We start from the raw sequence: 27,846 nt of genomic DNA, 5'->3' as shown, positions 1-27,846 counted from the left end.
AGCAAGCCTTCTGAGAGTTCTCCTCAGCTGTAATCTTGTAGCCACCTTGTTATGTTAGCGGTCTCTTATATCACACAGGATGGATATAGCAGCATTGTTAGTTTTCCTTGATAAATTTTCAAGCACAATATCTTACACAGATGTAATATGTAAGAGGTAGTTGTTTGTTTTCTAGCAGCTGGAGATCTTACTGCAGATTCTGGCTTGGTCAGCCAGCTTTTTTTACCTTCTCCACTGAAGCTGCTGTAAGGTGAGGTGTCACTGTCAGCTATGTCAAGAGCTTGCTGCACAGAGGTTCTTCCTATGAAAGATGGAAACTAATATCATAGACTTGAATCTTAAAATTATCTCTAATGGACCACTAAGCAAACTTCTGCAAGAGTATTAGTGAGACTCCCTACAAGCATGTAATATGTACTTGGAGTTTCTGTTTAGGTGCACATTGTAAGCCTTCTGCCAACTAGTGTAGTGTCATGTTCTTTTACTGTGTGGACAATAATTTAAGTGCAGAAAGCATGAAAATTTTATTGGTCAATTTTAGGGCCAGTGCTCTTTAATGTTTTTATAACATTCATCTGGGTGCAGGAGTCAAATGTACATTAAGTTAGTTTGCCAATGATAGTACATTAGGAGGAGCTGTGGGCTCCCTCAAAGATAGAAAGGCCTTACAGAGATCTGGAGAGACAGAGAGCTGAGCAATCACCAACCCTATGAAACTTAACAAGAGCAAGTGCTGGGATGGGGTAATCCTAGTTAGATGTACAAGTTGGGGGACAAGAGGCTGGAGAGCAGCCCTAGAGAAAGAGATCTGGGGATTTGGGGTTGACGGCAAGTTGAATAGGAGTCAACAGTGTGCTCTGGGCTGCATCAGGCAGAGCATTGCAAGCCAATTGAGGGAGGAGATCAGGAGGTCATATCTCAAGTCCTCTGTGCAGTTTTGGGCACCTCAATAGAAGACGGACCTCAAACTAATAGTGTGTTTCGAGAGGAGGGTGACCAAGATAGTGAAAGACCTCGAAGAGCATCTAAGGCTGCTTGGTTTGTTCAGCTTGGAGAAGAGGAGGCTGATGGGTGCCTTCATCGCAGTCTGCACCTTCCTGAAGGGAGGAGATGCTGATCTCTTGTCTTTGGAGACCGGTGTTGAGGACATGGAATGAAGCTGTGTCAGATTGGACATGAAGAAAAGGTTCTTCACTGAGAGGGTGGTTGGTCCCTGGAACAGGCTCCTCAGGGAAGTGGTCAGCGCACTAAACCTGTCACAGTTCAGGGAGCATCTGGACAATGCTCTTAGTAAAATGGTTAAGTGTCAGGTAGTTCTACAAGGAGTAAGGAGTAGGGAGTTGGACTCAATGATCCTTATGGGTGCCTTCCAGCTTGAGATAATCAGATTAAAAATGTCACAAATTTATTTTGATTCTCTTCCCAGGACTTACCATAGAATCACAGACTAAGTCAATTTTGCTAACTACTTACAGAAATATATTTTTATATATATTTACAAAATACTGTATTTTGTAGCTGACAGTAAATTTTTAATATTGAATTAGTTCATCAAGTATTGTAATGATCTGTTACATTAGGTTGATCTAGAGCATAATTAAACACAATTCTTCTAAAGTACCACAAAGATAAGGTTTTCATCCTCATCTTCACTTTGTGTATTTTGGCATTATGTGGGATTTTAACAACTTGGGTGGAAATATCTCCAGTTGAAAAGTGTGTAATGCTTTGTTTGAAATAATTTTGATTCTTTGGAATACGAAGCTACAACTAAAAGTTGAAGACTTTGAATCTCAGCTAAACTACTGGTATCTTGTTCAAAATGCTATATGGTCTGGTAAGTGTCCTTTAGTCACTGCTGGGGCACACTTACTGCCTTAATGGATGCTATCTTTTGGTTGAGGGTGGTGGAGGGGTGGTGTGTGTCTATTTTCTATAGCCCAGCATTCTTGTCCCTACACAGTTGGTCTGAACTTAAAATAACTTATAAATATTCCATTCATTGCTGTCACTTTTTATTATACCTAGAGTTTCCTAAGAAAGCTGACCATACTTATGCAAGTTTGTAATAAAGTGTGAATGCAGATGCAGTAAGACAGTTTCACTTAAGTGTCAGCTGTAAATTTCTGTATTCTCAAAGGCTTTTTTCTTTTCCTAGCTAATAAATTGATTACGCGAGAAGGGCCTTCCTTTCTGCAGATGCGAATAAAACATTTGATGAAGTCAAACTGCATCCCACAAGCTACTTTCTTGTCAAAATTGTGTGCAGACTCTACAGAAATTGCAAATGTTTCATCTTTTCGTCAAGCCTACATCACATGTGTGTGTTCTATGCTGCCTAATGAAGACTCCATTAAGGAGGTTAGTAATCCACAGTCACTTTTTAATGTATGTTTATCAAGCATTTTAGAATTTATTTCTGCAATACTAAGGACTAAAGCTGAAGAGTGAAACTCTTGCAGCAGAATTCCAAAAGAGAAATGGTCTGTTGCAGACTGCAGTAGTAAAGAACATTTCTATTAACTGCTGGTATAGTCTGTGAACTGGAGGGATTGGGGATAAATGGGTAACTTGCAATACTCTTTTTGATTGGATTAGCTACTAATGATGAATGACATAGAAATCACGTTGGATTGCATTCATATTTTAGTTTTCATTTAAGAGTTGTGAATTGTAGCTGTATCTGTTTTACCTAGATTCTCAGAAAAGTCTTTAATTGCCCATCAAATCTAAAAGCTAGAACACAGATGGATGGATTGAATTAAATTATGGTAATCACTTAAACTTTTTATGGGAAAATGAAGCCACTAAGCATCAGAGCAGTATCTTAAAACTGTATGGTTTACAAAGACTTAATGGGACCTGAAGCCACACTCTTCAGGTCAGAAAGTTGATGTAAATAACTGGCGAAATGAGGATTTGCATGTAATGTTTCTTGCATGCTTGGTCGCAGCTATTGTGTAGCTAACACTCTTTCCAGAATTGCTGAAATCTGAGACTTCTAAAACACCTTTGTTTTCAGAAGGAGAGAATTTTATTTTATGTTCATGTCTTCCTCAGGTAGAAAGTTATCAGGTCTAACAATAAGTGGGGAAAAAAGATGGATAAAAGGTGAAAGATGAAGAGCTCAAAGAATGGCAGCTGTTGGAGAATGAGTGGTGGCAATGACTGAAAACCCAGCAGGGGGAAGCGGGAATTAACTAGTAAAAGAAATAAAGGTTAAGTGAAATTTCAAGTTCAGAGTAGGAAATGTTACAAAACAGTGGATATGAGTGAGGAGCTTGGGGAGGCTTGGAGAGGAAGAATTTCTTTTGGAAGATTAGACAATGTATAGTCATACCTTTCCAGGAACCAGAAGAGATTGGAATGGCTGGGTCCAGGCTTGGAAGTTAAATTGCTGAGCTCCTAGAAGTTAAGGCTAGTGAGCTACTTCTACCTATAGACAATAACGTACATATATATGTGTGTGTATGTGTACATACATACATGTATATATACAGAGGGTGGAAGTAAGGACAGGTAGGATGGGAGGAATACAGAGAAACTGTCCAAGCAGCCGGGAACCAGGTTAGGCAAGCTCTGATAGAATTAAATCTGGCCAAGGACACCAAGGGCAACGAGAAAAGCTTCTATAGGACAGTGATTAAAGGAAGATGTGGGCCCTCTCCAGAAGGAAATGGGAGACCTGGTCACTCAGGATAAGGAGAAGACTGAGGTACTCAGTGAATTTTTCTGCTTCAGTCTTCACCAGCAAGGCCTCTAACCACACTGCCTGAGTTACAGATGGCAAAGGCGGGGACTGTGAGAATGAAGAAGTGCCCACTGTAGGCGAAGATCAGTTTTGAGACAATCTAGGGAACCTGAAGGTGCATAAATCCATGGGACCTGATGAAATCCATCCATGGGTCTCGAGCAAGCTGGTGGATGAAGTTGCTAAGCCACTTTCCATTATATTTGAAAAGTTGTGGCAGTCTGGTGAAGTTCCCACTGACTGGAAAAGGAGAAATGTAACCCCCCCCTTTCAAAAAGGGGAAAAAAGGAAAACCTGAGGAAGTAGAGGCTAATGTATAGTCATACCTTTCCAGGAACCAGAAGAGATTGGAATGGCTGGGTCCAGGCTTGGAAGTTAAATTGCTGAGCTCCTAGAAGTTAAGGCTAGTGAGCTACTTCTACCTATAGACAATAACGTACATATATATGTGTGTGTATGTGTACATACATACATGTATATATACAGAGGGTGGAAGTAAGGACAGGTAGGATGGGAGGAATACAGAGAAACTGTCCAAGCAGCCGGGAACCAGGTTAGGCAAGCTCTGATAGAATTAAATCTGGCCAAGGACACCAAGGGCAACGAGAAAAGCTTCTATAGGACAGTGATTAAAGGAAGATGTGGGCCCTCTCCAGAAGGAAATGGGAGACCTGGTCACTCAGGATAAGGAGAAGACTGAGGTACTCAGTGAATTTTTCTGCTTCAGTCTTCACCAGCAAGGCCTCTAACCACACTGCCTGAGTTACAGATGGCAAAGGCGGGGACTGTGAGAATGAAGAAGTGCCCACTGTAGGCGAAGATCAGTTTTGAGACAATCTAGGGAACCTGAAGGTGCATAAATCCATGGGACCTGATGAAATCCATCCATGGGTCTCGAGCAAGCTGGTGGATGAAGTTGCTAAGCCACTTTCCATTATATTTGAAAAGTTGTGGCAGTCTGGTGAAGTTCCCACTGACTGGAAAAGGAGAAATGTAACCCCCCCCTTTCAAAAAGGGGAAAAAAGGAAAACCTGAGGAAGTAGAGGCTAGTCACTCTCACCTCTGTGCCTGGCAAGATCATGGAGCAGATCCTCCTGGAAGCTCTGCTGTGACATGTGGAATATAAGGTGATCGGTGACAGCCAGCATGGGTGCACCACCGGCGAGTCATGCCTGACACATTTGGTGACGGGATTACAGCATTGCTGGATAAGGGAAGAGCAACAGATGTCACCTATCTGGACTTACACTAAGCGTCTGATACTGTCCCATATGACATCCTGATCTCTAAAGTGGAGAGACACAGATTTGATGGATGGACCACTTGGTGGATGAGGAACTGGCTGGATGGCCGCACTCAGAGGGTTCAGTCTGGAGAACAGAAGGCTCCTTGGACACTTTATAGCAGCTTTCCAGTATCTGAAAGGGGCTAACAAGAAAGCCAGAGAGGGACTTTGTAGAAGGGCATGTATTGATAGGATGAGGGGTAATGGCTTCAGAATGCAAGAGGGGAGATAGAGATGAGATCTGGAGAAGAAATTCTTTGCTGTGAGGGTGGTGAGAGCCCAGGCTGCTCAGAGAAGCTGTGGCTGCCCCATCCCTGAAGGGGTTCAAGGCCAGGTTGGAGGGGGCTTGGAGCAACCTGGTCTGGTGGGAGGTATCCCTGCCCAGGGAGGGGGACTGGATGGTCTTCTACGCTTAATGAAATACTTTTGACATAAGACATGTTCTTTTGTTAAAACTTGAGACAGCAGCTGCCAAATTGTTGCAGCTATAGCAGCATTATTAAGTGCAAATAAAGTGATGTGCTACAGAAGAGTAGCCTGCGTTCACAGACTTGAGAGTGTATTGTCCCAACTCAGCTATGGGGAATTTACACTCTGTGAGCTGAAACCAAATTGCTTTGGGCTGGTTCATGGTACATCTCTAGCTCCTGAAAGGAGAGTAAGTCTCCCTAGATAAGAGACTGGGTGCCCCCTTTTTTAAGGAGTATTAACATGATGTCTTACTAAAAAAATAGTAGAAGGGTTAGGTTAGTGGTAGGAAATTTTTGTGATGACATAAGAAATGAAGTATCTTTGTAATGATAAAATATTTTCTTCAAACTAAAATGACATGGAAGAAAAAACCAAAATAAGTCTTATGTTCCATGGAGTAACTTTGAGGGATAAACTGGCATCCTTCTTGGTAATGGAATGTTGGGAGGATGACAACATTTTTCAACAATTCTAATTTAAAATATCTTAGTACTCTTCATTCTGTAGCCTCTCAACTTTCGTTCAGCTGTTGTTCTTGTTGGAAACTTCTTGTTAGAAACTAACAGAATAAGAGAAGCATCAGTCAGCATTCTAGGTTTAGTAAAGACACTTCGATTTAATAAGTGTCTGATTTGTCATTTAAGTGACTGACTGGATATTGCTGGATGATTTCAAGCTGTGGATTTTTTGTCTTAAATATTATTTTAAAAAAAACCACACCCAAATGAAGGAAAAAACAAAACAAAACAAAAAGTCTAAAATGGGATGGATTATTGACAAAGTTTGAAATAAACAGGACTTGAAAACAAATGGCCTTGTTTCTTACTCAGTACTTATTGTCCTGAATATGAGTGAATTTGGCCAAAAAGAATCAAATTTCTGTGATGAGAGCAACTCCAATGTGCTGTGTGACTGCAGGCTGCTCCAAACACCACAGACAGGCCTGTTGCTGGAGGAGAAGCTCCAGGTCTTATTATAGTGTGAATCGGAATGAGGAGTAACTGGTGGTTATTAAAAATAAGGTTGTTTTTTTCATTCTGTAGACTAGGAAACCCTAGTAAGTGGGGTTTAAGTTTGTAGTATTTAAAACAGTGGTAGTGTAGTTTAGTGATTGTTCCTTTAATGGATCTGGGAAACCTGACCAAGGAGGTCACAGATAGGCTGCCAGGTTATCTTCAGTTTTGTGGAGGAAACATATTGCATATTTACATGTACTGACAATCTTTGTTTTTCTAAAAACAAAGACCTGGAAGATCAGGCTTGTATTGAGTCACTGCAGGCAGCCTCTTGCATTATTTAAGAATGTTTGCTGTAGTACTGGGGAGATGGCAGTATATAATTCTGGAAGTTATCAAAGACAGAAGTTTGGGTCACTTAGTTTTGTTTTCCTCATTTGCTTTATAAAATGTGCTGATGGAAATTGTGATCTATGATGAATTGGAAAAACTGAGTGGAGAGAGATGGTAGAATCCTGTGAGAGGACGGGAGTTGCCCAGCTGTCAAACAGACTCCCTCGGGAGCAGGAGGCTGTGTGCCTGCATGTACCCAAGGTAGATGAGAACAGAGGTGCTGCTGGTAGGGGGTGTTGGAGGGAGATGGTATGCAGCAGTATCCCTTTTTTTGTTATCTGTAAGCTAGAACAGCCATGTTCTCACGCAGTGATGAACCCCTTCAGAATTCTTTCATGTGGCCATTGGTATGGGCTTGTTTTCTGTCTTCCCTACCCAATGGAGGTGGCGCTTCATTTGCAGATATTCTAAGTGCTTATTATCTCTGACATGCAAGGAGCAATGAAGTCTGTCCTCTTAGTGTTAGCAAAGCATTGTCATTTAAATCTTAAAGGCCCAGGAGCAAGCTGTCCTCATGAGGCGCAAAATTAAAGGCCCCGGAAAATGGCCAGCCTGGTTGAACAAAGAGCTTTTGATATCTCTTAGGGAAAAAATGAGGGTTTACCACCTTTGGATGAAGGGACTGGCAACTCAGGAGGAGTTGGAAGGAGGATCCGGGCAACTACAGGCCTGTCAGCCTGACCTCAGTACGAGGAAAGATCATGGAGAGGATCATCTTGAGTGAGCTCGCACGCCCAGGAGCAAGCTGTCCTCATGAGGCGCAAAATTAAAGGCCCCGGAAAATGGCCAGCCTGGTTGAACAAAGAGCTTTTGATATCTCTTAGGGAAAAAATGAGGGTTTACCACCTTTGGATGAAGGGACTGGCAACTCAGGAGGAGTACAGAGATCCTGTTAAGCTATACAGAATAAAAATTAGGACCTGACCTTGCTACCGGGAAAGATCATGGAGAGGATCATCTTGAGTGAGCTCGCACAGCAAGTGCAGGGCAGGCAAAGGATCAGGGCCAGCCAGCACGGGTTTAGGAAAAGGAGGTCCTGCTTAACCAACTTGATCTCTTTCTCTGACCATACGACCCGCCTTCTTGATGCAAGGAAGGCTGTGGATGTTGTCTACCTGGACTTTGGTAAGGCCTTTGACACCGTCCCCCACGGCGTTCTGGAAAAGCTGACAAATCATGGCATAGACAAGTGCACTCTTCACTGGGTAAAAAACTGGTTGGATAGCCGTGCCCAGAGAGTTGTGATTAATGGGATGAAATCTTGTTGGAGACCGGTCACCAGTGGTGTCCCTCAGGGCTCAGTTTTGGGGCCAGTCTTGTTTAGTATTTTTATTGATGATCTGGATAAGGGGATTGAGTGCACCCTCAGTAAGTTTGCAGATGACACCAAACTGGGTGGGAGTGTTGATCTGCTTGAGGGTCGGAAGGTTCTACAGAGGGATCTGGACAGGTTGGATCAATGGGCCAAGGCCAGTGAGGTGAGGTTTAATAAGGCCAAGTGCCGGGTCCTGCATTTTGGTCACAACAACCCCAGGCAACGCTACAGGCTTGGGGAAGAGTGGCTGGAAAGCTGCCCAGCAGAAAAGGCCCTGGGGGTGTTGGTGGACAGCCGGCTGAACATGAGCCAGCAGTGTGCCCAGGTGGCCAAGAAGGCCAAACGGCATCCTGGCCTGTATCAGGAACAACATGGCCAGCAGGAGTAGGGCAGTGATGGTGCCTCTGTACTGGGCACTGGTGAGGCCCCACCTTGAGGGCTGGGTTCAGTTCTGGGCCCCTCACTACAGGAAGGACATTGGAAGTGCTGGAGCTCGTCCAGAGGAGAGCCACCAAGCTGGTGAGGGGCCTAGAGAACAAATCATATGAGGAGAGGCTGAGGGAACTGGGCATGTTTAGTTTGGAGAAGAGGAGGCTGATGGGGGACCTCATTGCCCTCTACAACTCCCTGAAAGGAGGTTGTAGAGAGGTGGGGGGTTGGCCTCTTCTCCCAAGGGAATAATGCCAGGAGCAGAGGAAATGGTCTGAAGTTGCGGCAGGGGAGGATTAGATGAGATATGAGGAAGAATTACTTTCCTGAGAGGGTGGTCAGGCACTGGAGCAGCCTGCCCAGGGAGGTGGTGGAGTCACCATCCCCAGAGGTATTTAAGAAACATGTAGACATGGCACTTCAGGGCATGCTGTAGTGCCCGAGATCATTCGTTTGTATCTGTGTAGTGTGGTGGTGTTTTAGTTGGGTTTTTTTGGTTGGGTTTTTTTTGTGGTTGGACTGAATGACCTCAAAGGTCCCTTCCAACCATGAATATTCTGAGAAATCAGTTCTTGAGGTTTCTCTCTTACCAGAGTTGAGTCTGTGACAAAACCCCTGACCAAAATAATTTGCTACATTTTACTCTTTCAAATGCAAACTGACACATCTGCAGGCACTTGCAGCTCTAGAAATGTCTGCTGCAAAAGCACAGTCACGAGTCTCAAGTCAAACACCCACAGTCAGTGCACCTTAGAAAATGTTAACATTTACCAATCAATGCCTGTATGAAAAACTGGCATAATGTACCTAATTCTGCTCTTCCTGCTGAATGAGATGCTTGTGAAAATTAATTTGATGTATTTTACCCTCACTTTGTTCTTTTTATATGTTTATTTTTCATGATTACCAAGAGGTTTGAATTTTTTATAGTAGCAACAGCTGATTAAAGTGGATGATGCTAAGTGCAGCCTATTCTGTGAAGTGGAATGGATCTGGTGGAAAAACTGTATTGGAAATAGTGTTGTCTTAATAATAAAAGCACTTCCTAATTAGTTGGTGGTCTAAAATACTTGGCTTATAAGCAAGGTACTGCTCTGTTTTGATGCACAGATAGGTACTACATTTAAGTAGGCTTTCCAGAACTTCCACAGGATTTGTTTCTCCTCTAAACACTTCCGTTTTTAGCATTTGGAGAGTGATGTTCAGAATCAGCACTTATGGACAAAGAGGACAAGAGACTGACGCTTCACATCTCTTGACCTTTTTGGACTTGGGTTTTAATTTTCAAAAGGAAAACAGGGATGTCTGCAAGTGCAGAGGACCAGGAAGTTTTAGATTGTTCCCTGTACGTAAGTATTTTGCTAAAGCTGCCCTAAAGCTAATGGAAGATGGTCCCAAAGAAAATTAATACTGAGAAGGGATCAAAAGTAACATACCTGAACTTCTCATGCTGTTCTGTAGCTGAAAGATGTGGTATGATCTCTGGGTATTAAAATGAGACATAGTGTTCTGTTCATGTGTTCGAGAGACTATTTCCTTTGATACAGTAAACATGCATTTCTTCTGTAAACAGGCTGAGAATAAAGTGTCTTTTCTTTTAATTTTCTTCTTAAAGATTGCAAAGGTGGATTGCAAAGAAGTACTGGACATTATATGTAATCTGGAATCTGAAGGACAAGAAAACACCGCGTTTATTCTTTGTACAACATACCTTACTCATCAGCTTCAAACAGCTAACGTGTATTGCTCTTGGTAAGTAATAAGTGTTACTGGTACTCCCAGTCATTCCTCACTGCCTTCAGCACAAGAGAACTGAGATAATGTAGTACAAAAATATGTAGCTAAAGTGGATATATTTTTAACTTGAGAAGTACATCAGGCTGAAGTACTTTGTAGATAACTTGTGACAAAATAAATAAGGATTTATCTTGCTACAATAACAGAGCAGTTAATAATTTTTAAATCATTTAAAAACAAAACAGCATTAACAGCAGTGCTTCAATAATACGTGAGCTTTGTAAGTAGTGCTGGATCAGTGGTGTATGGGTTGATGTCAAGCCCCTAACCTTTGTGGTTCCACAAAGAGTGTTGTAATTCAGTTCTTCCCTCTTGAATACTTAGACTCATGAGAGTTTGCCTTTTTTTGCTTCTTCCACAGAGATATAAGTAGTAAGAATGTGCAACCCCAACCCCAGACAGTCTTTGTAATTTATGTAACTCTGAGAATTATAATACTAGATCTTGGCCAAATTGTGACTTCTGACGCATGCCTAAATGTGTAGTTTTCTTCTGTTTAAACACTGATCTGGATAAAGCTTTACATTGCCAGACATCTGAGTGTATCTTGGGAATTTGGGTTTGGTTAACTGGCATTGTTCGTTTATTCACTCCAGATTTGTAAGCCGTAAAGCAAAGTTTTCATAGCACTTAAGTGTCAACAGGATGATTGATAGTTTAGCATGGTCCAATCATACATACATACATACAAAAAGGCCAGAAGTATTTTCATATCAATTCTGTTTCAGGCCAGAAACGTCTTTTTAAGCAAAAGCATTCCTTGTAGAGAGACATGAACTTGTGGAAGACTCAGAAAGGGAGAGTCCACCACACTTGGAAGTTCTAGAGGCTGAGTGGTTTTTGCTACTGAAATGTGTCATTAGAGATAAGATTAGAGCCATGTCCAAACAGATATGAAAATAAAGTCCGTCCTATAATCTCTTTTTAAAGGGGAAAAAAAAAAACCCACAAACCAAACAGCCCCTCAACAGCAAGTAACAGGGCGAACTAAATGATTTGCTGTTAAGCAGTTCAGTCTAAAAGCTGTGTCCCTAGGGTGCAAATGAAGAGAACTGGACTTCATGTGTAGCTGAGAGTATTGGGACTGAAAAACAGAGTTCAGTGATGTAGCATTTATTGTTACAGAATAGCATCTCTTTTTAGGGACAACAGTTGTGGGTAGTTTTTCTGCTTGCAGTACAGTGTCTCCACTGAAACTAGTTAGAATTTGAATGAAACTTGCAGGTCCTGTAACTCTGTCTATGTTTTCTCCTGACTAATGAGCTGGGAGAGAACAATTAGAGCTGTAGATTTCTCCTCTCTGTGCCAGTCTGGCCCATGATGGGGCCTAAGGCTGCAGAAAATATGGGGCAGCTGTGACCTGAGTGGGTACTCCCATGTCAGCTTTAGGATTGGCCAGCCGAGGTGACAGCAGTGAAAGCTTGAAGATACAAGTGTTAGCGTGGTCTAGCCACAGGTATGCTCCTACATACTTGTGTTAGCAGGTTTCTGTCACTTCAGCTGAAGTCATGTCATGTCTACACTGTTGTCAGTGGTTCTTCAAATGAAAGGAGCTGGTTCAGACTGCGCTGCTGTGTCCATGTGTGCCACAGTCATCCCCTCTGCTGCTTCTGGACAAAACCCTCAAGTTCTAGCTGCCTATCCCAAGGGACAAGACAGGAGAATGAAGTCTTCTGTCTAACACTGAAATTGTGTTGGTATTCTAGTATTGTATGTGGCACTCCTTGTGCAAAAGCATTGCACACAACCAATGCAGTCTGTAAACACTGAAGAGTAAAGCTTCCAGGTTGCTGGAACACAGAGTGAAGTTCACCTTCTGATGAACTCCTCCTTGTGAAACTGGTGCGACCATCGGGTTACTTTCTCACTTTGAGGCTGTACCTCCAAGTCTGTTTAAAGAGTACTGTTGCTTGAAAATAAGGGTGCCTTGCTGGTCTAACGGTCAACTGCTGTTTGATGGAGTGGCCTTTATTGACCTCCGCCTACCTGCCTTTTGGCAGATACAGATCTAGAGATTATTTAGCCACAGGGCAGATGAATTCAAGTGGCTGACATGACATAAAACTTAGAAGATTACATTTGTCAGATCAGCCAGCTTTACTGATTAGGTGTGAGATTACACGTTACAGATGTAGTGGATATTATGGCTTACAAAAATGAGGAGGCTTCTGCTCCATACAAACCGTGGTGATCTATGAAATCATTGCAGAGCTGATTTGAGTCAGTACCCTGGAAAAGAGATGAGGTGGTTCTTTCTCTGCAGTAGTAAATTGAACTCAGTCAAAAGCGTGACAAATGTCATGGCCAGCTGGGAGGACAGGAAATGGTAAAATGGATTCACTGCCATATGCTTATTTAGCTTAATCTTACAGCTAAAACTAATGTGGAGATATCATGCTAGAGGTTGCTTGCTAGCCATTATATGGGCTTAAGTACAGCATAAATACATACTTAAAATATTTAGTTAAATTGAATACATAAACTGAGACACACTGCTATCTGTGATCAGCTGCTGGTTTTAAGGGACAGCAATTGCTTAATTCACTTCAAAGAAAGTCCTGTCTGGTTCAAAAAGACAGCACTGTATTTGAAAGGTTATTTTATTTTGTGATGCTTGATCTACTGATTATTTGGACTCTACTTACAATTTTTCTAGTGATGTCATTAGCACCTCTTTGGATTTTGATTGTTAATGATAAAAATGTAAATTTTTGTTGTATTTAATCATAAGCCTGCGTAATGGTGTTTCAAGTCAATAAAGAAATGATTTAAGCTTTAATCAGTTTTCATAGTGTGCTTCTGGTGCACTATGTAATTTGATAGACCAGAACTGAGTGGTGCCAAAAACATTGAGTAAAGATCTTTGAGGGGAGAGCAGGGAGTATGAAGAGCAGAAACCCTCTGGTACAGTGTCATTTGCTGGTCAGCTTCCCTTTGTGCTGTTACGGTATTTGATTCAACAGACAAGCCATAGCACATGCACTTGGAAATGTTTCACTTATCTGTAGGATCCTTAAATAAAACAGTTTGCTGCCAAATTTTCTGGGTCATGTCCTTGATTTTTAGCATTGCAGTATATTGAAACATTTTCTGTTAGCCCCTGTGAGCAAGTATAGTGTTGTCTGACGCAGTCCTGCTTGCTGCTGCCAGAAAGTGGAAGATAAATTCTTGCCATATCGTGGTGCTGGCTGCACAAGTCTGCCTCATCTCTTGTTCTGGCTCTGGGCCCACCTGACCTGTAGTAAGCACGTTATCTAACCCATCCAAAACCATGTACAGCTTTCTACAGGTTAATGCTTGATTAGTTTACCATGTGGTCAGACAAGTACCAGCAAAGAAGTGCAACACTGGTGCTTCTGGAAGTTTTAAGCTGTTAAATCTGTTCAGCTGTTAACATCACTCTTGGTCTAGGGAAAAATCTACCTCCCTTCCCTCTCATATTCACTGCTCTAGCATCTGCCTGATGGCACAGTACTAACTCTCCGACCCAGCACAAACCTTCTCTTATTATTCTTGCATATTTGGAGAGGTTAAGCTATTTCGTTAGCTTAGCTCAGATTATCCTGTAGCCTCAAAGAGAAGACTAGTAAAACACATATATATGGTATGTGAATTAGTGCTGTTGGTGTGAAGCTTCATTTCACAGCTGAAGATGAAAGCAAACTTAGGGTTGTGTATGTTATTCCTCACCAAAATTGAAATATTTTGCAACGATTGTTGCTGATAATCATAAAATAATGTGTAATGCTACTTTTAAAACCAGAGGTATCTGCTGTATTTGTAACTTTACCCAAGAAGTAGTGCTGCTCTGGGCGGTAGTTCTGAGCTGGCTAGTCTCCATGGAGTCAGGCAATTCATCACTCCATAAAATAATGTAATCTTTCCCATTAACACAAGAGGCATTAAGTATGCTAAGCACAACTTCTTAAAAACTCCTCTGTGGTCTCATATGCTATTAAGATCTTTTTCTACTTCAAGTATTAATAGATACCTGTCTGGTATCCCTGTGTAAGCTTCCCTTCATGCGATTCTTCCTATTAGTCATCCTGATGTTCAGTTGAATTTTACATTTTGTCAGCTTCTTGGGGCTAAAGGGCAGTAGAAAAAGTTGCTGATATTGTGGGTCTGCCTTGTTTTCCTCTCTACTTCTGTTTTAGGATTTAAAATTAAAACACTGTGACTTATACTTCATCTATACTAGTTTCTTGTAGGCCTCTCTAGCTTCTCAGCTGTCTCTTCCTCACTATGAAAGGCCGTTAATTGCATATCTAGGCCTTTAAACAGACAAAAAACCATAAGAAAATAAAAACAACAAAATCATTACCAGTAAATATTGTCCATTTGTGTGCAATAGATGTGTCCCAGGTCATGTGCGTAAGAGGTCTCATTTCCTTTCACTTGGCCTAGGGTTCAAGACTAGAATGATGCAAGGGCTGGAGCGCCCCTCTGCTGTGAGGACAGGCTGAGAATTGGGGGGGTTCAGCCTGGAGATGAGAAGGCTCCGGGAAGCCTTTTCCAGTCCCAAGGGGGCTCCAGGAAAGCTGGGGACGGACTCGTGATCAGGGAAGGGAGCAATGGAATGAGGGGGAACTATTTTAAACTGAAAGAGGGGAAATTGAGATTAGGTATCGGGAAGAAATTCTTTGCTGTGAGGGTGGTGAGAGCCTGGCCCAGGTTGCCCAGAGAAGCTGTGGCTGCCCCATCCCTGGAGGTGTTCAAGGCCAGGTTGGATGGACCTGGATGGGGCTTGGAGCAACCTGGGCTGGTGGGAGGTGTCCCTGCTCAGGGCAGAGGATGATCTTTCAGTCTCTATGATTCTAGGTTATCAGTAATTCAAAGTAAAAACCTTGCCAATATTCACTGTAAGGTTTATCTACATGTGGGTTTTTTTATTTTTGATTCTTGAGTCTATGACTGACCTGGCATCTAGAAACCTCTATGTATAATTTGATGCACGGAGCAGTTAAGTTAGGAAAGGTGAAGTTTGCTCTGCTAAAGGAAAAGAAGAACTTTTTTCAAGTGATATAAAGGATACAGATTCTATCCTCTCCTGCTTTTCCATTTCTATGGTACTCATTGTGATGAGAAACAACACAAAGTGACAGATTGCTTCATTCAATAGCTATGTTGCCTTAGTTAGAATAAATTGCTTAACAAACAGATCTGTGCTCAAATGCTACTTTTAAAGCACTGAGTGGCAGTTGCATGATTTGAATGCAGTTGTCAACATCTCAGCTACTTCCCTAGTGGGAGAGAAGTCGCTGCTTTACCTGATGATTCTTCTTACCTATTTTAAATAGAATTCTGTGTAAAAAGTTAAGGCTCTGCAGCGTGGGTGGTTTTTTCTTGTCTAGAAGGGAGGCCTGTGCAGCTACAGATGCCTACATTAAGCAAGATGAATGCCATTGCCAGTGTCTTTCTCCATTAAATAACAGGAGATACACTGTGTTATGATCTGGTGCTTGTTTAGGAGTAAGGTACCTTCAGCATCTTGGCGATGGAGACCTGACTGAAGTGTGTGCTATTTTTTAATAACACTTAAATTGTTGTGGTATCAACTATGAACTACAGTGTGTAGACTCTGGACAAATTTAGTATATTTGCAATGTTCTTACATTCTGCTTTCAACTCTTTGCAGGGAACTGACACTTTTCTGGAGCAAATTGCAGAGAAGAATAGATCCTTCTTTGGATTCCTTTTTGGAGAGATGTCGTCAGTTTGGCATCATTGCCAAGACGCTACAGCATTTATTTTTCTTGATAAGAGTCATACAATCTGAAGTAAGTAAGCTGCAGCCCAGAGTCTTCTGATGCAGCAAGAACTGTTTACATGAAGTTACTGTTGTCTTAATAATTCTACTGAATTGGTATGAAGTACAGTTTATTACATTACTCATACTGTCTGATTAAGTGCTAATAATTTACTAATAAAAATCTCTAAAAAATGCCTGCCACTGTAGTCTTGTGTCAGCTTGACACATTGAAGTGACCTTCAGTTGGTGTGGAATAGTTCATTTGTTACTCTGCAAATACACTGTGACAGTATTTTGCAAACAAAGCAGAGATGTGTTTTGATCTGATACCTGCTTAGATGTGAGGCACAGCAACAATTTTCTGCAGCATCCCTAAGAGATGGAGACTTGGCTAAAATGTCTCATATTTTTGTATTCTGAGACAATACCTTTTCTCAGAATGCATGATACAATCACATCTGGACTTGTACCTTGTATTCTGATGCCTATCTTTAGAAAGTTGCAGATAGGTTCAAGAGATGTTTAACAGCAATTTTTATAAACTCGTAATCTCTGCTTGAGAACTAATAGAAAGACTTTGCCCAGGAGGCAGATACAGCATGTTCTTCATAAGCTTACCCGACTGACCTTTTAACAGATAATAGAGGAGAGTCCAGAACTCTAATTTGGCAAAGATGAATTCCAGTAGCGATTGCACAGAGAAATGTTTGCTCCTACTTTCTCTAAAACTGGCCTATTTCAACTTCTAAAATTTGCGTGAATGTGCACTTTATATATAAGCATAATATTGTTAACTATATGCCAGTTCTTTCTGTGTTTCCTGCTAAAGCACATTAAATGTCTTCTCCTGGGGAAATGGCTTTTCTTTATTGCTGTCTAGCAAATTAACACTGTTGTTGAATTAAAGAAGTGTTGCATGACTTCCAATAGCCAGTGCACAGTGAGTATAAGAGCTTGCTCTTCTTTTAACTTGGTTCTAGTTCTTTTGGATCTTTACCATCGGAGCTGACACGGTTGTGCGAGCCAACTGTCATCTGTACACTGTTCATCAATATCTTAACTGTTACCTATCTTTACTAATGATGACTAAATAGTTACTTAGTGCATTCAGATTCTTTATGCTGAAAAGGATGCTTTTGGAAGAAGCTGGCTTTCAATTATGTCCGTGTAGAATTTGGGACATGCTATTTTAAAAAAATGAGCATGTGAAGAATATTTGTAGTTATACTGTTGATACTATTGAGCAGCATCTCAAAGTTGCATAGGCTTCTCAGAAAATGTTTGGAAGTGAAATGCCAGTTATCTTTACTGAGAATCGTTTCTGCTACTGTACTGCTTATGCTGTTGAAAGTTGTTTGTTTCAGGGTGTGATTTAGATTAATTTCCTTATTACACAGTACCTAACTAATATCCTGTGTGACTGCTGCAGGAGGAATGTATATGGAAGATATACATCATTCTCTTTTAGACATCTGACTTAATGATGATTGAAAGTCACCCAATGAAGAGAGAGAGGAGATAGAAAGATGTTCTGCAACATCTAAGAGCCAAAGTAGTTCATGTGTCTCCTCCACAAAGTGTGCTACATTTGCAGTGGCTCCCCTCGCTGGAAAAGTAGAAGAGATCCCCCATGTAAAATAAACTGCAATTTTTGATTATGCTCAGTGACTTACGCATTTAACACTCAGAAGCCTGAATGCATTCTGAATGGGCTGTAGTCTATTGGAGGCTCGTTGCATGTTTTTTTCATAGAACAGTTCTGGAGAGAATGTAATTATCAAAGAAAATTAACATTTGTGGCTGTTTGTGTTTTTTGTTTGTTTTTTTTTCAAAACAGGCAGAAGAAGCAGGACTTGCTGTGTCTGTTTTGTTATGTGTGAGAGCCCTTCAGATCAGATCAAACGGAAGCGATGAAATGAAGACATCAGTATGTAAAACAATTGCATGCCTTTTACCAGAAGACCTTGAAGTTAGAAGAGCTTGTCAGCTCACAGAATTTTTACTTGAGCCAACTTTGAGTGGATTTAACGTGTTGGAAGAGCTCTATATGCAACCAGATCAAAAATTTGATGAAGAAAATGCACTAGTTCCAAATTCACTCCGTTGTGAGCTGCTGTTAGCTTTAAAAGCATATTGGCCATTTGATCCTGAATTTTGGGACTGGAAGACTTTAAAGCGACATTGCCTTAAACTATTAGGAAAAGTAGCTTCTGATTCTGAGGATGATGTAAGTTGTAATATGTCAGTCAATGAAACTGACATGTTAGAAACTTTCTTTAGTGATTATGATGAGGCAAAAGAACATAAATATTATGATGGAAAAGACATAATAAACCACCCAAAAGAAAAAGGAAGAGTAAAAAAACCAATTGGTTCTTCAGAAAGATACCAGAGATGGCTTCAATACAAATTTTTTTGTGTGCTCTGCAAAAGGGAGTGTATAGAGGCTAGAATACTGCATCATTCTAAGATGCATATGGAAGATGGCGTATATACGTGTCCAGTGTGTACAAAAAAGTTCAAGAGAAAGGAATTTTTTGTACCACATGTAATGGAACATGTTAAAATGCCACCTAGTAGAACACACAGACCTAAAAAGAAAATAATACTGAAGAAAGAGAGATCACCACAAAAGACAACAGCATCCAGCAGCCCACCTCCAGCGTTTCAGGAAAAGTCACATCAGCCACAGCTGCCTGAAGACTTTGAAAATGACACACAAGAATATGTCACATTTAGCCAACTGGAAAATTGCCAGCTACAAGACAGAGACATCTATCCATGTCCCGGAACAGATTGTTCTAGAGTATTTAAACAGTTTAAATACTTAAGTGTGCATCTGAAAGCTGAACATCAAAACAATGATGAGAATGCAAAACACTACTTGGATATGAAAAACAGGAGAGAGAAGTGTGCTTTCTGTCGCCGACACTTCATGACATCCTTTCATTTGCGAGAGCATGAACGCGTGCACTGTGGACCTCAGCCGTACATGTGTGTGTCAATGGATTGTTACGCTAGGTTTGGGTCAGTTAATGAGCTTCTCAATCACAAACAAACACATGACGATCTTCGTTATAAATGTGAGCTAAATGGCTGTAATATTGTTTTCAGTGATTTAGGGCAACTCTACCATCATGAGGCACAGCACTTCAGAGATGCATCATACACCTGCAACTTCTTTGGTTGCAAAAAGTTTTATTATTCAAAAACTGAATTTCAGAATCACCTTGCAGTGCATAATATTGAAGTCTCAAATGGGGAAGTGAAGCAAACGCTAAAACTTGAACAGTCAGTTTCAAAAGACAAATGCAGTTATCTGCCAGAATCTCAGCTGCTTGAACAATCTGAAAATTCCAATCTGAATGATAACTTGGATCCTTCAGGCTCTCAGGAAGTTCCACAGATAAAGGAAGAGGCTCTCTCTGACAGTGAAGATCTAGACAGTGAAAGTAATTGCAGTCTTCATTGTGGGGACCACAGTGCAGATGCGGCAGTAAACCAAGGCCAGGTGTCTCCCCTACTGATTGAAACAATGGCTCACAATCAATCAGCGCCAGGATTTCTCATGTCCCAGGAAGGAGTCTTCCCAGCAGATGTGAAACAACAGGGTTCTAATATGCCAGTTTGCTTTGATGACAAAAAACTATCCTGTGGTTTTGAAGGCTGCTGTTCTATACACAAAAATTCCAGAAGTATGCAAAAACACCTTCGCAGGGCCCATCCATATAACTTTAAGGGTAAAAAAAGTACAGAGATGAAAACGAAAGACTTTCTCGATCTTTTGAGTGATGCTCAGGACAGTAAATCCCCTACAGACATTAGTACAGAATTAGGTCATAATTCAGATACAAATGCTGATTCTCCAGAAAGCTTGTATTGTAGTATAGATGCTAAAGGAAGCAGTGGCCTGAAGGAAGAAACTTGTCCTTCTTCCCCAGAAACATCTTTTTATGACAGTACTAAAGAATCAAATATTGAAGATAACATGTTGGAATTAATGTTAGGCTTGAAACACCTAAGCTTAAAAAATTCTAACATTCAGAATTCTTCAAGACACAAGCCTTTTCTGGGCTCTTTACAGTCCTATTCATCTAGGGATGCCAACTGCCCTGAGTCAGTAGAAGAAACTACCTCAAAATCTCAGCTTCAAGAGCAACAGGATAGTTTACCCAGCCAGTACCTTACTCAACTTGCAGCTAAACCATTTTTCTGTGAATGTCACGGATGCACATGTGAGTTTGTGACCAGAGAAGCTCTCCTAATGCATTATGTTAGAAAGCATAACTATTCAAAGGAAATGGTTCTTCAGTTAAATATGTTTCAGCATCGGTACTCACCGTTTAAGTGTCATATTTGCCAAAGATCTTTTACAAGAAAAACACACCTGAGAATTCACTATAGAAACAAACATCAAATTGGCTGTGAGAGGGCAGCTCACAAGGTTTGTTCTAATGAAAGATTTGATCATGCAGGTTTATGTACAGATGACATGCATAAAAATAGCACTGTTCCCACACCTGTCTCTGCAACCAACGTGGAGTATGTTGAACGTTCAGACCACTCTGAACAGCTCTGTCATCCTAAAAAGGGAGACTGCAGTTCTGAGACGGATTTGGAGTCCAGTGAAGAGATAGACAATAATCTAACAAGAAAAACATCTAACCTGGCTTCCCTGGAGAGTCATAGGGAAGAACTGGAAGCAAGACAGGGAAGAGGAAGCAAAAGAACAGTTGCTAAAGGAAACTTATGTTATATATTGCATAAGTACCACAAACCATTTCATTGTATCCATAAAAGTTGCAACTCAGCATTTACCAACCAGAAAGGTTTGATTCGCCATTATAGAACCGTTCACCAGTATAATAAGGAACAGCTCTGCTTAGAAAAAGACAAAGCAAGAACAAAAAGGGAACTAGTCAAATGTAAAAAAATATTTGCATGCAAATACAAAGAGTGTGGTAAGCGTTTTTTATGTTCTAAAGCTCTTGCTAAGCATAGTAGTGACTTCCACAATGAACACATAGAGGATCAAAAACTGCTTTCTGAAGCTGAATCTGCAAGATTTGCTTGTAACCAACCCCACTGCCCTGCTGTATTTTATACTTTCAATAAGCTTAAACAGCACCTAATAGAAGAACACGCCAATGAAGAAAAATTAAACAAAGATTTTGAAATCCATTGTGACCTTAATGGCTGTGATAGAATTTTCACAAATTACAGTCACTACTCTCAACATGTGTATTTCCGACATAGTGAATATTATGATAGTCTCTTTGGAAATCAGAGAGAGGAGGAAGATAATCAAGATACAGATAAAAATGAACAAAGTTATTTGAAAGACAGTTTTGAGATAAGCAAGCAGAATGGGAAGCAGTTAAAAGAAAAATCTAAAAGAATTAGCAGAAGTAGAGAAAAACATTTGATGAATTTCAAAACAAAAGAGGAAGCCCTACAAATGTGCAAAGAGAAGTCTAACGAGACTCAGTACCCGTGCATGGTTCAGGGATGTTTGTCTGTTGTCAAGTTGGAAAGCAGCATAGTGAGGCACTATAAGCGCACACATCAGATGACCAATATGTACATAGAGCAACGGATTCAGAAACTTGTTGTTTGTGTTAAATGTGGCATCATGATTGAAAAACAGTCCTGCTCTGAAACAGCTTCAGACTTGGATAAAAAAGGTGTAAAAGTTAAAGAGGATAAATCAGCTAATCCTGATAATGTGCAGGAAAGTGGAAAACCTCTTGTTCCAAACACTGACTGTGGCCCTCAAGATGTAAGCAATGAAGACCAAAAAAAATGTCCATCGAGTAGTGTGGGTTTTGATGCGAGTGCCTTTATGTATTCAGGCACTTTAAAATATAACCACAGTTCAAAGAACACCTGTTTTGAAGAGCATAACATCAGGGAGTCAGTTACACATAAAAGTGAAGATTTTTCTGAAAATAGTGAAAGAGAGAATAGCTCTTATTTCTCCAGTTTGCAATTAGAGCTGCCAAGAGAGAAAGATGCAGAAGGATGTCAACGTAGTGCAGTTAATCAAAATGCAAAAAGAAATGTACTCTGTGCTACAAAAGACAGAATTCAGAAGCCCCCAGTGTCCAAACCTTTTGATTTAAAGACATACAAACCGATGGGATTTGAGTCTTCATTTCTAAAATTTATTCAGGAAAGTGAGGGAAAAGATGACGATGATGATGATTTTGATGAGGCAGTAGAATGGGAGTCTCCTGAGCAGTTGCCAGTAGATAAGACCTCTCAAAAAGAGGGAGACAGTCAAGGGGATATACCGGTAAACAACTTTGTAAATGATGAAAATGTAATCATACCCCAAAATAATCACAGGCAACTAACAGAAATCCAGCCCTTGTTGTCAGAGTCATCATCTGCCCCTTCATTAGAAAATTTGAGGGCAATCTTGGACAAGGCACTAACGGGCTGTGGAGACCTTGCCTTAAAACAGCTTCATTACTTAAGACCAGTAGTTGTTCTTGAAAGATCCAAGTTTTCTACACCCCTCATAGACTTATTTCCCACAAAAAAGGGAGATGAGCTTTGTGTAGGAAGTACGTAAGTAGTTTTGCTTAGAGCAGATCGCCTCCACTACTGCTATATGGGGAGAACTTCAAATTAGAACAATAATTGTTACAGTACACACTGTTTAGATTAGTTTAGACTGTTTAATTCCATGAATGTATAATAGCTGTCAAAAGTATTGGCCAAGTTAATTTAGCTCCCCAATTTTTTTTCAATGGACTATGCTGATTTTGGTGCTATTTAATACATCGAATACTGGGGGCTTCCTCTTGAAGAGTAAATGTGCATGATTGTATATGGAACCAGTACTAGGGTACCAGGGTTTGGGGGGCGATGGAGTTATTACTTGACTTGAATGTGCACCCTAGGGTGCTTTGTGTAACATATTGTACACTACAGCATCTTATATTTTTTGAGTTATGAGTTTCAATAAATTACAGTTTTTCACCCATTTGTTTACTTTACAGTAAATCTTTAATGTGCTTTACTTGTAACTGAATTTGGGACCATTCTGAGTGCATTGGACAATGTTGCTTAAGTTTTATGCATTTGTAGATAATTTATCAGACTGAAACAATATAGATACAGAAAAGTAAAGTATTACATTTTATTTTATAATATTCTCTGTGCTTTTTTCAGACTTGAAAGAATTAGTTAGTACAGGCAGAAAACACTTGCCACTTAGAGATGAGAAAGGCCTAGTTACCTTTCCCTTTACAGGAAGAAGAGGCTTCTGACAGGGAAGGTACAGCATAAGTGTTTGAAGAGCGTCACCAGACTTCCAAGAGAGCTGTGTGACACTAAAGTATGGGTGCACATTTTGGGTTCCCTAGTTAGCTTTTTGGATAATTAATAAAACCTAGCTGTAAGATTCACCAGAGGAGTAATCTAATATTTTAAGATCTATTTCTTGTTCTTCTGTGTCTTGTTCCTTGTTCTATTTCTGGAGGCCCAGGATCTGTTTCCCCTGTAGGTGGGATTTCCCAATCTCCATGAAGATGCTAATGAGCAAGCAGCAATCACAGCTTCTTATTCACTGAATAAGAAGGGTTTTGTTTTGGCTTGGGTTTTGTTGGACTGTTTGGTGTTTTATAGTGTGATCTGAAAAGTAGCAGTAGAAAGGAAATGGAGAAAACTTTGGGAAATGTTGTTTAAAACAAACCATGAATATCGGCTAGGTGCAGGAATGAAGGCAGCTATCTAAAAAACTATCTGGAGAATGGTTATGACCAAAACTAGGCAAAAATGGCATCTTCATACTACACTTATAAAAGTTATTTGGGCATCATTAAAATAAAAGTTAGATTAAAAGTCATACGCCGAGCAGGAGAAGTAGTTTATTACTTCTCTTCTGCCATTTCCTTTCTCTAAGCTCTAAGCTTCTTGCAATGAAAGGAATATCGTGCGTGAATATTCTCACTAGCTTTTAAAAATGGAAGTAAGTTAAGGTCAAAAAGTTAAATACTGCCACGGGGTCAAGCACCTGAAGTGTGTTCCAAAGTGATTTTTGTCTCTTTAAAAAAAGAAAAAGTCTACTTTTTAATGTCGAGCTTGTGTCATGTTCAAACAAGACTCAAAACAGGAAAAGAGATTAACTGCAAACTTAATAAACATGATGGCTGTTTCAGATAATGTGCCTTGAGAGATACCAGTACACTACTGGGTTTTTTGAGAATCACACAAAGCAGTCTGTCCGCTTCAATGCCAAGAGAAACAAAACTGGACAGCATGAATAGTAAATTCATTAAGGTTTTGACTCTTCAGTTTTGGGTCAAGCAGCTGTATTTCCACTAGATAACCAGATCTTCAAATATGACAGTATTAAAGAACTCGAGCATTTAAAATACTTACTTTGAATGAGAGAAATTAGACAAGAATGTAGGAATGAAATAAGATGGAGAGTACATGTGTGCCACAGAGCAGAGAAGTGAGGAGACAAAGGCAACATCCAAGCTTTTGCTTTGTGTAGTCCTAAAAATGTGCCAGATCTTTTTTAAAAGGAGTTATGATGTAATTGATGGCTTCCTACAACTTCAAATGCTGCAAGTACAGTCAGGAAAATGGAAATCATTAAATGCAAACCTGATACTTATGTGATAAATTAGCTGAGTCATGAGAGACTAGTAAAGAACTTTCTACATGGGGAATAGCAGAGAGAAATGGATTCTACCAAAGCAAGTATCTTGAGGCTTAAAAGGTAGGAGACAATTTTGTGGTGACTCCTCAGGCTTGCTGAGGCCTCTTTGAAGGTAACAAATCTGTATGTTTCTGAGACAATTGCATCATGTCTGACACTGACTGCCAGTTCCATCCATGAGTGGAGACTGATGAAAATCTACTCTGTGCAAGCACCTGAAGTTGTCTTGTTACAGAAGCCATAAACTGGAAGAAAATTTAAAAGTTTAAGACTCGTTTAGATGCAGTGTTGGGGGATATGGTGTAGGGGAGAACTTTGTAGAGTAGCGTTGATGGTTTGACTCGATGATCCCAAGGGTCTTTTCCACCTGAATGATTCTATAAGTTAAAAATGGGGTTTATTTCCAAGGTGATGCTTTATGATGTAGATAAAGCTTTTGGTAAATGAGGTATTTAAGGTGGTATGTTGCAAATAATGTAATCTTGCAGATACTTTTTTTTATAGTAGCTTTGGAAAACTTACACTGTCTTTGCAAGCCTGACGGCATCTAAACACAGACTTCTTGCTTTCCATTTTCATTGGTTTAGTTGACAGTTGCTTAGCTGACAGGTGGAAATCTGTTTAACTGGGGGAACAGTTCAGTGTGATCTTTTTACGTGTCTTTTATGTACTTTTCAGAAAAGTTTGCATTTATTCTTTTAGACTTCATTCATACATCATTCACTAGACCTTCCTCTGATGAATACTTGACGTTCTTGGAGAATAGAGACATTATTCCATTTAGAAATGCTGCCAATGGTACAGCTGCAACTGCAGATCTGAGCTTCTCACACCCCCACACTCCCCCCATTGCCCCTGCCGTATTTTGCACGTATTAAGATTTGCATGTGGATAAGATTTCACTTTAAGTCCCTGATCATATTGTTCCCTTTCTTTTTACACTTGACCGATATTCAGGTTTGATTGTACTTAAAGAAAACAAATTGAAGAAAGTTTATTTCCTGTTGTTGCCCCTTGGAGTCAGCACCAATTATTTTCTGCTCAATAGGAAGCCTTGATCGCTGATTCCCAGTGAACAACTTCATGGAGTTTGTGAATTAATACTTTTTATAATTTAAAAGATTCTGGGGCCACGTAAGTTGTCCAGAAATAAGGAACAAAAGAGTTTCTGCCTGGTGTAAGTGAAGCTTTTCCACATAAAAGATAAAAACTTTACCCGAGTTTGCCTGACTGCTGGATAAATTGCCACGTGAACGAAGGCTTATTTCAAATGTCCATCTTCTCCGCTGTAATTCACGGTGTGTCCATCTCCTTGTTCTGACAGGAATGTGGGAATGGGTTTGCTTCTCATTCACTGTCAAAAGCAGCAATTTGGATGCAGGTTGGCTGGAGGTACCGTGTGTTCTTGTAGTATGACTGATGAACAAAATAAAATACACAGTGGTGCAGCCTTGCCTCTCCCTTTGGGGCATAGCTTCCTACTGCCTTCTGTCAAGCTCCCAAATTATGGTTCATTTTAAAACTATTACTCTGAATGAGTTTGTATATTTGTAATTTTTTATATACTGTTCGTATAAGCTCTGCTGCAAACTTGCCACCAAAGACCTCTATAAAATGATAGATTACCTTTATACCATCCTACTGTGTTTAAGTTGTGTATTAAAGTTGTTCAGCTTTCCTATTAAAAAAATTAATCCTGCCACTTGTATAAACAGCTTTGCATATTAAGCATGAATTTTGTGACAGTTGTAGTTCTGTAATACCGTGAAAGTCGTGTGAAACTTGAAGTATTCTGCTCTTCCCAAATAAGAGTCACTGAGAGCATGGAAGTCATCACCACTCCACACAGGGCAAGCTGTTACAAATTACATCTCTCAAATATTTTATAGATCCTGTTGTGTAGGCTGCTGCTGTTACTTAAATTACTGCTGTTTCCAAAGGCTTGAATATACTGCAGGACCAGATAAAGAGGCAGGCATTGTCTCTGTCTGCCAGATACCAACAGTGAGTTTCAGTCTTTGAACTCCACTTCTTTATCACCTGCAGCAGCACCATCCCAGCAAGGTAATAGGTGTTACACTGTCCAAACTCTACAGCTTGAATCCGCATCCTGATTTCTTTTGGGGCTTATTTATCTCATCTTTCTAATTGCCTGGCAGGGGTGGGGAGTGGGAGGGAGGCCACAAAAGGGCAAAGGTCTGAAGTTAAGAATTTTTACTATGTTTTCATGTCATCGAGGCCATCATTGTTCCTTCCAAGTGCTGCATGAACTTGCCTTGCAGCCAAGATGTAACGTTTCCAGCTTCTTGCCTTCACACATACAGGAGACACATTTTGTTCCACAGTAAAGGAACACCATCGGGTTGACTTCTTAAGAAGGGATTCTTGCTGTAAACAGCAGATACCTGAGAAAACATAGGTGCAAGTTCATAATCGTGGCATGTTGCTCCCATTTTTAATTATTGTCTTCAGCTGTGTGGATTTTATAGGAAAGCAGCATGTTTATTGGTTGTGCCTCGGAGGCAAGGGAGGCGTAAGTGAAACCACTTTGCCTTTGGCCCAAAACCTGTTCTCCCTCTCTCCTAGAGCTCAAGGTGGGTGCCCTTGAGCCCTTCTGTTCTCCTGACTCCCTAAAGCCATGCTCCCCCAATTTTTGTCCCTCTGCCCACGTGAGCATGAAGGGGGTGAGGGTGGGATAAGAGAGCTGTTGCTCTTTGAAAATGTCGTTTAAGATTTATGATTGTAGGGAAGGAAGTAGGTGAGGGATTAGTCAGGATGCACCACAGGAGGGTTGTGCCATGGCTGGCTTCCCTGAACTGCTAGAGCTTCCTCCAGGAAAGGAGAACGGTGCCGGCCAGAGGGGCACTGCCCTGTCTCACCTGGCAGTTGGCAGCAATACTGCTCCTTCTGGCGGGACATACCACCCTACAGAAAAGATAAGGCTGTTTTTTAATTTATTTGGCAAGTCATTCCACTAAAGACTTACTCCCTAAGTTGGCATTATTTTATTAAAATTTAAC

The 27,846-nt window shown here is 40.6% G+C and overlaps 1 protein-coding gene across 4 annotated transcripts in view; it reads left to right on the top strand.

Moving 5' to 3' along the window:
* The window catches only part of RLF (rearranged L-myc fusion), a 64,460-nt gene extending 37,935 nt beyond the window's left edge, over positions 1–26,525 (top strand). For 2 of the 4 annotated variants that reach the window (XM_014949173.1, XM_014949174.1), the window contains 4 exons: positions 2,159–2,361; positions 10,216–10,352; positions 16,036–16,177; positions 17,987–26,525. In XM_014949173.1, coding sequence (XP_014804659.1) covers positions 2,159–2,361; positions 10,216–10,352; positions 16,036–16,177; positions 17,987–22,726 — 5,222 coding nt within the window. In that variant the 3' untranslated portion in view covers positions 22,727–26,525. Of the gene's footprint in view, positions 1–2,158; positions 2,362–3,060; positions 3,920–9,785; positions 9,946–10,215; positions 10,353–16,035; positions 16,178–17,986 lie in introns of those variants that run through there. The other 2 variants (XM_014949175.1, XM_014949176.1) reach the window with 2 other exon arrangements.
* Positions 26,526–27,846: the final 1,321 nt, after the last annotated feature.

Source organism: Calidris pugnax, unplaced genomic scaffold (assembly GCF_001431845.1).
Source record: "Calidris pugnax isolate Ruff unplaced genomic scaffold, ASM143184v1 scaffold174, whole genome shotgun sequence".
NCBI classification, from domain to species: Eukaryota; Metazoa; Chordata; class Aves; order Charadriiformes; family Scolopacidae; genus Calidris; species Calidris pugnax.
This window is presented reverse-complemented; position numbering and strand designations above follow the sequence as displayed.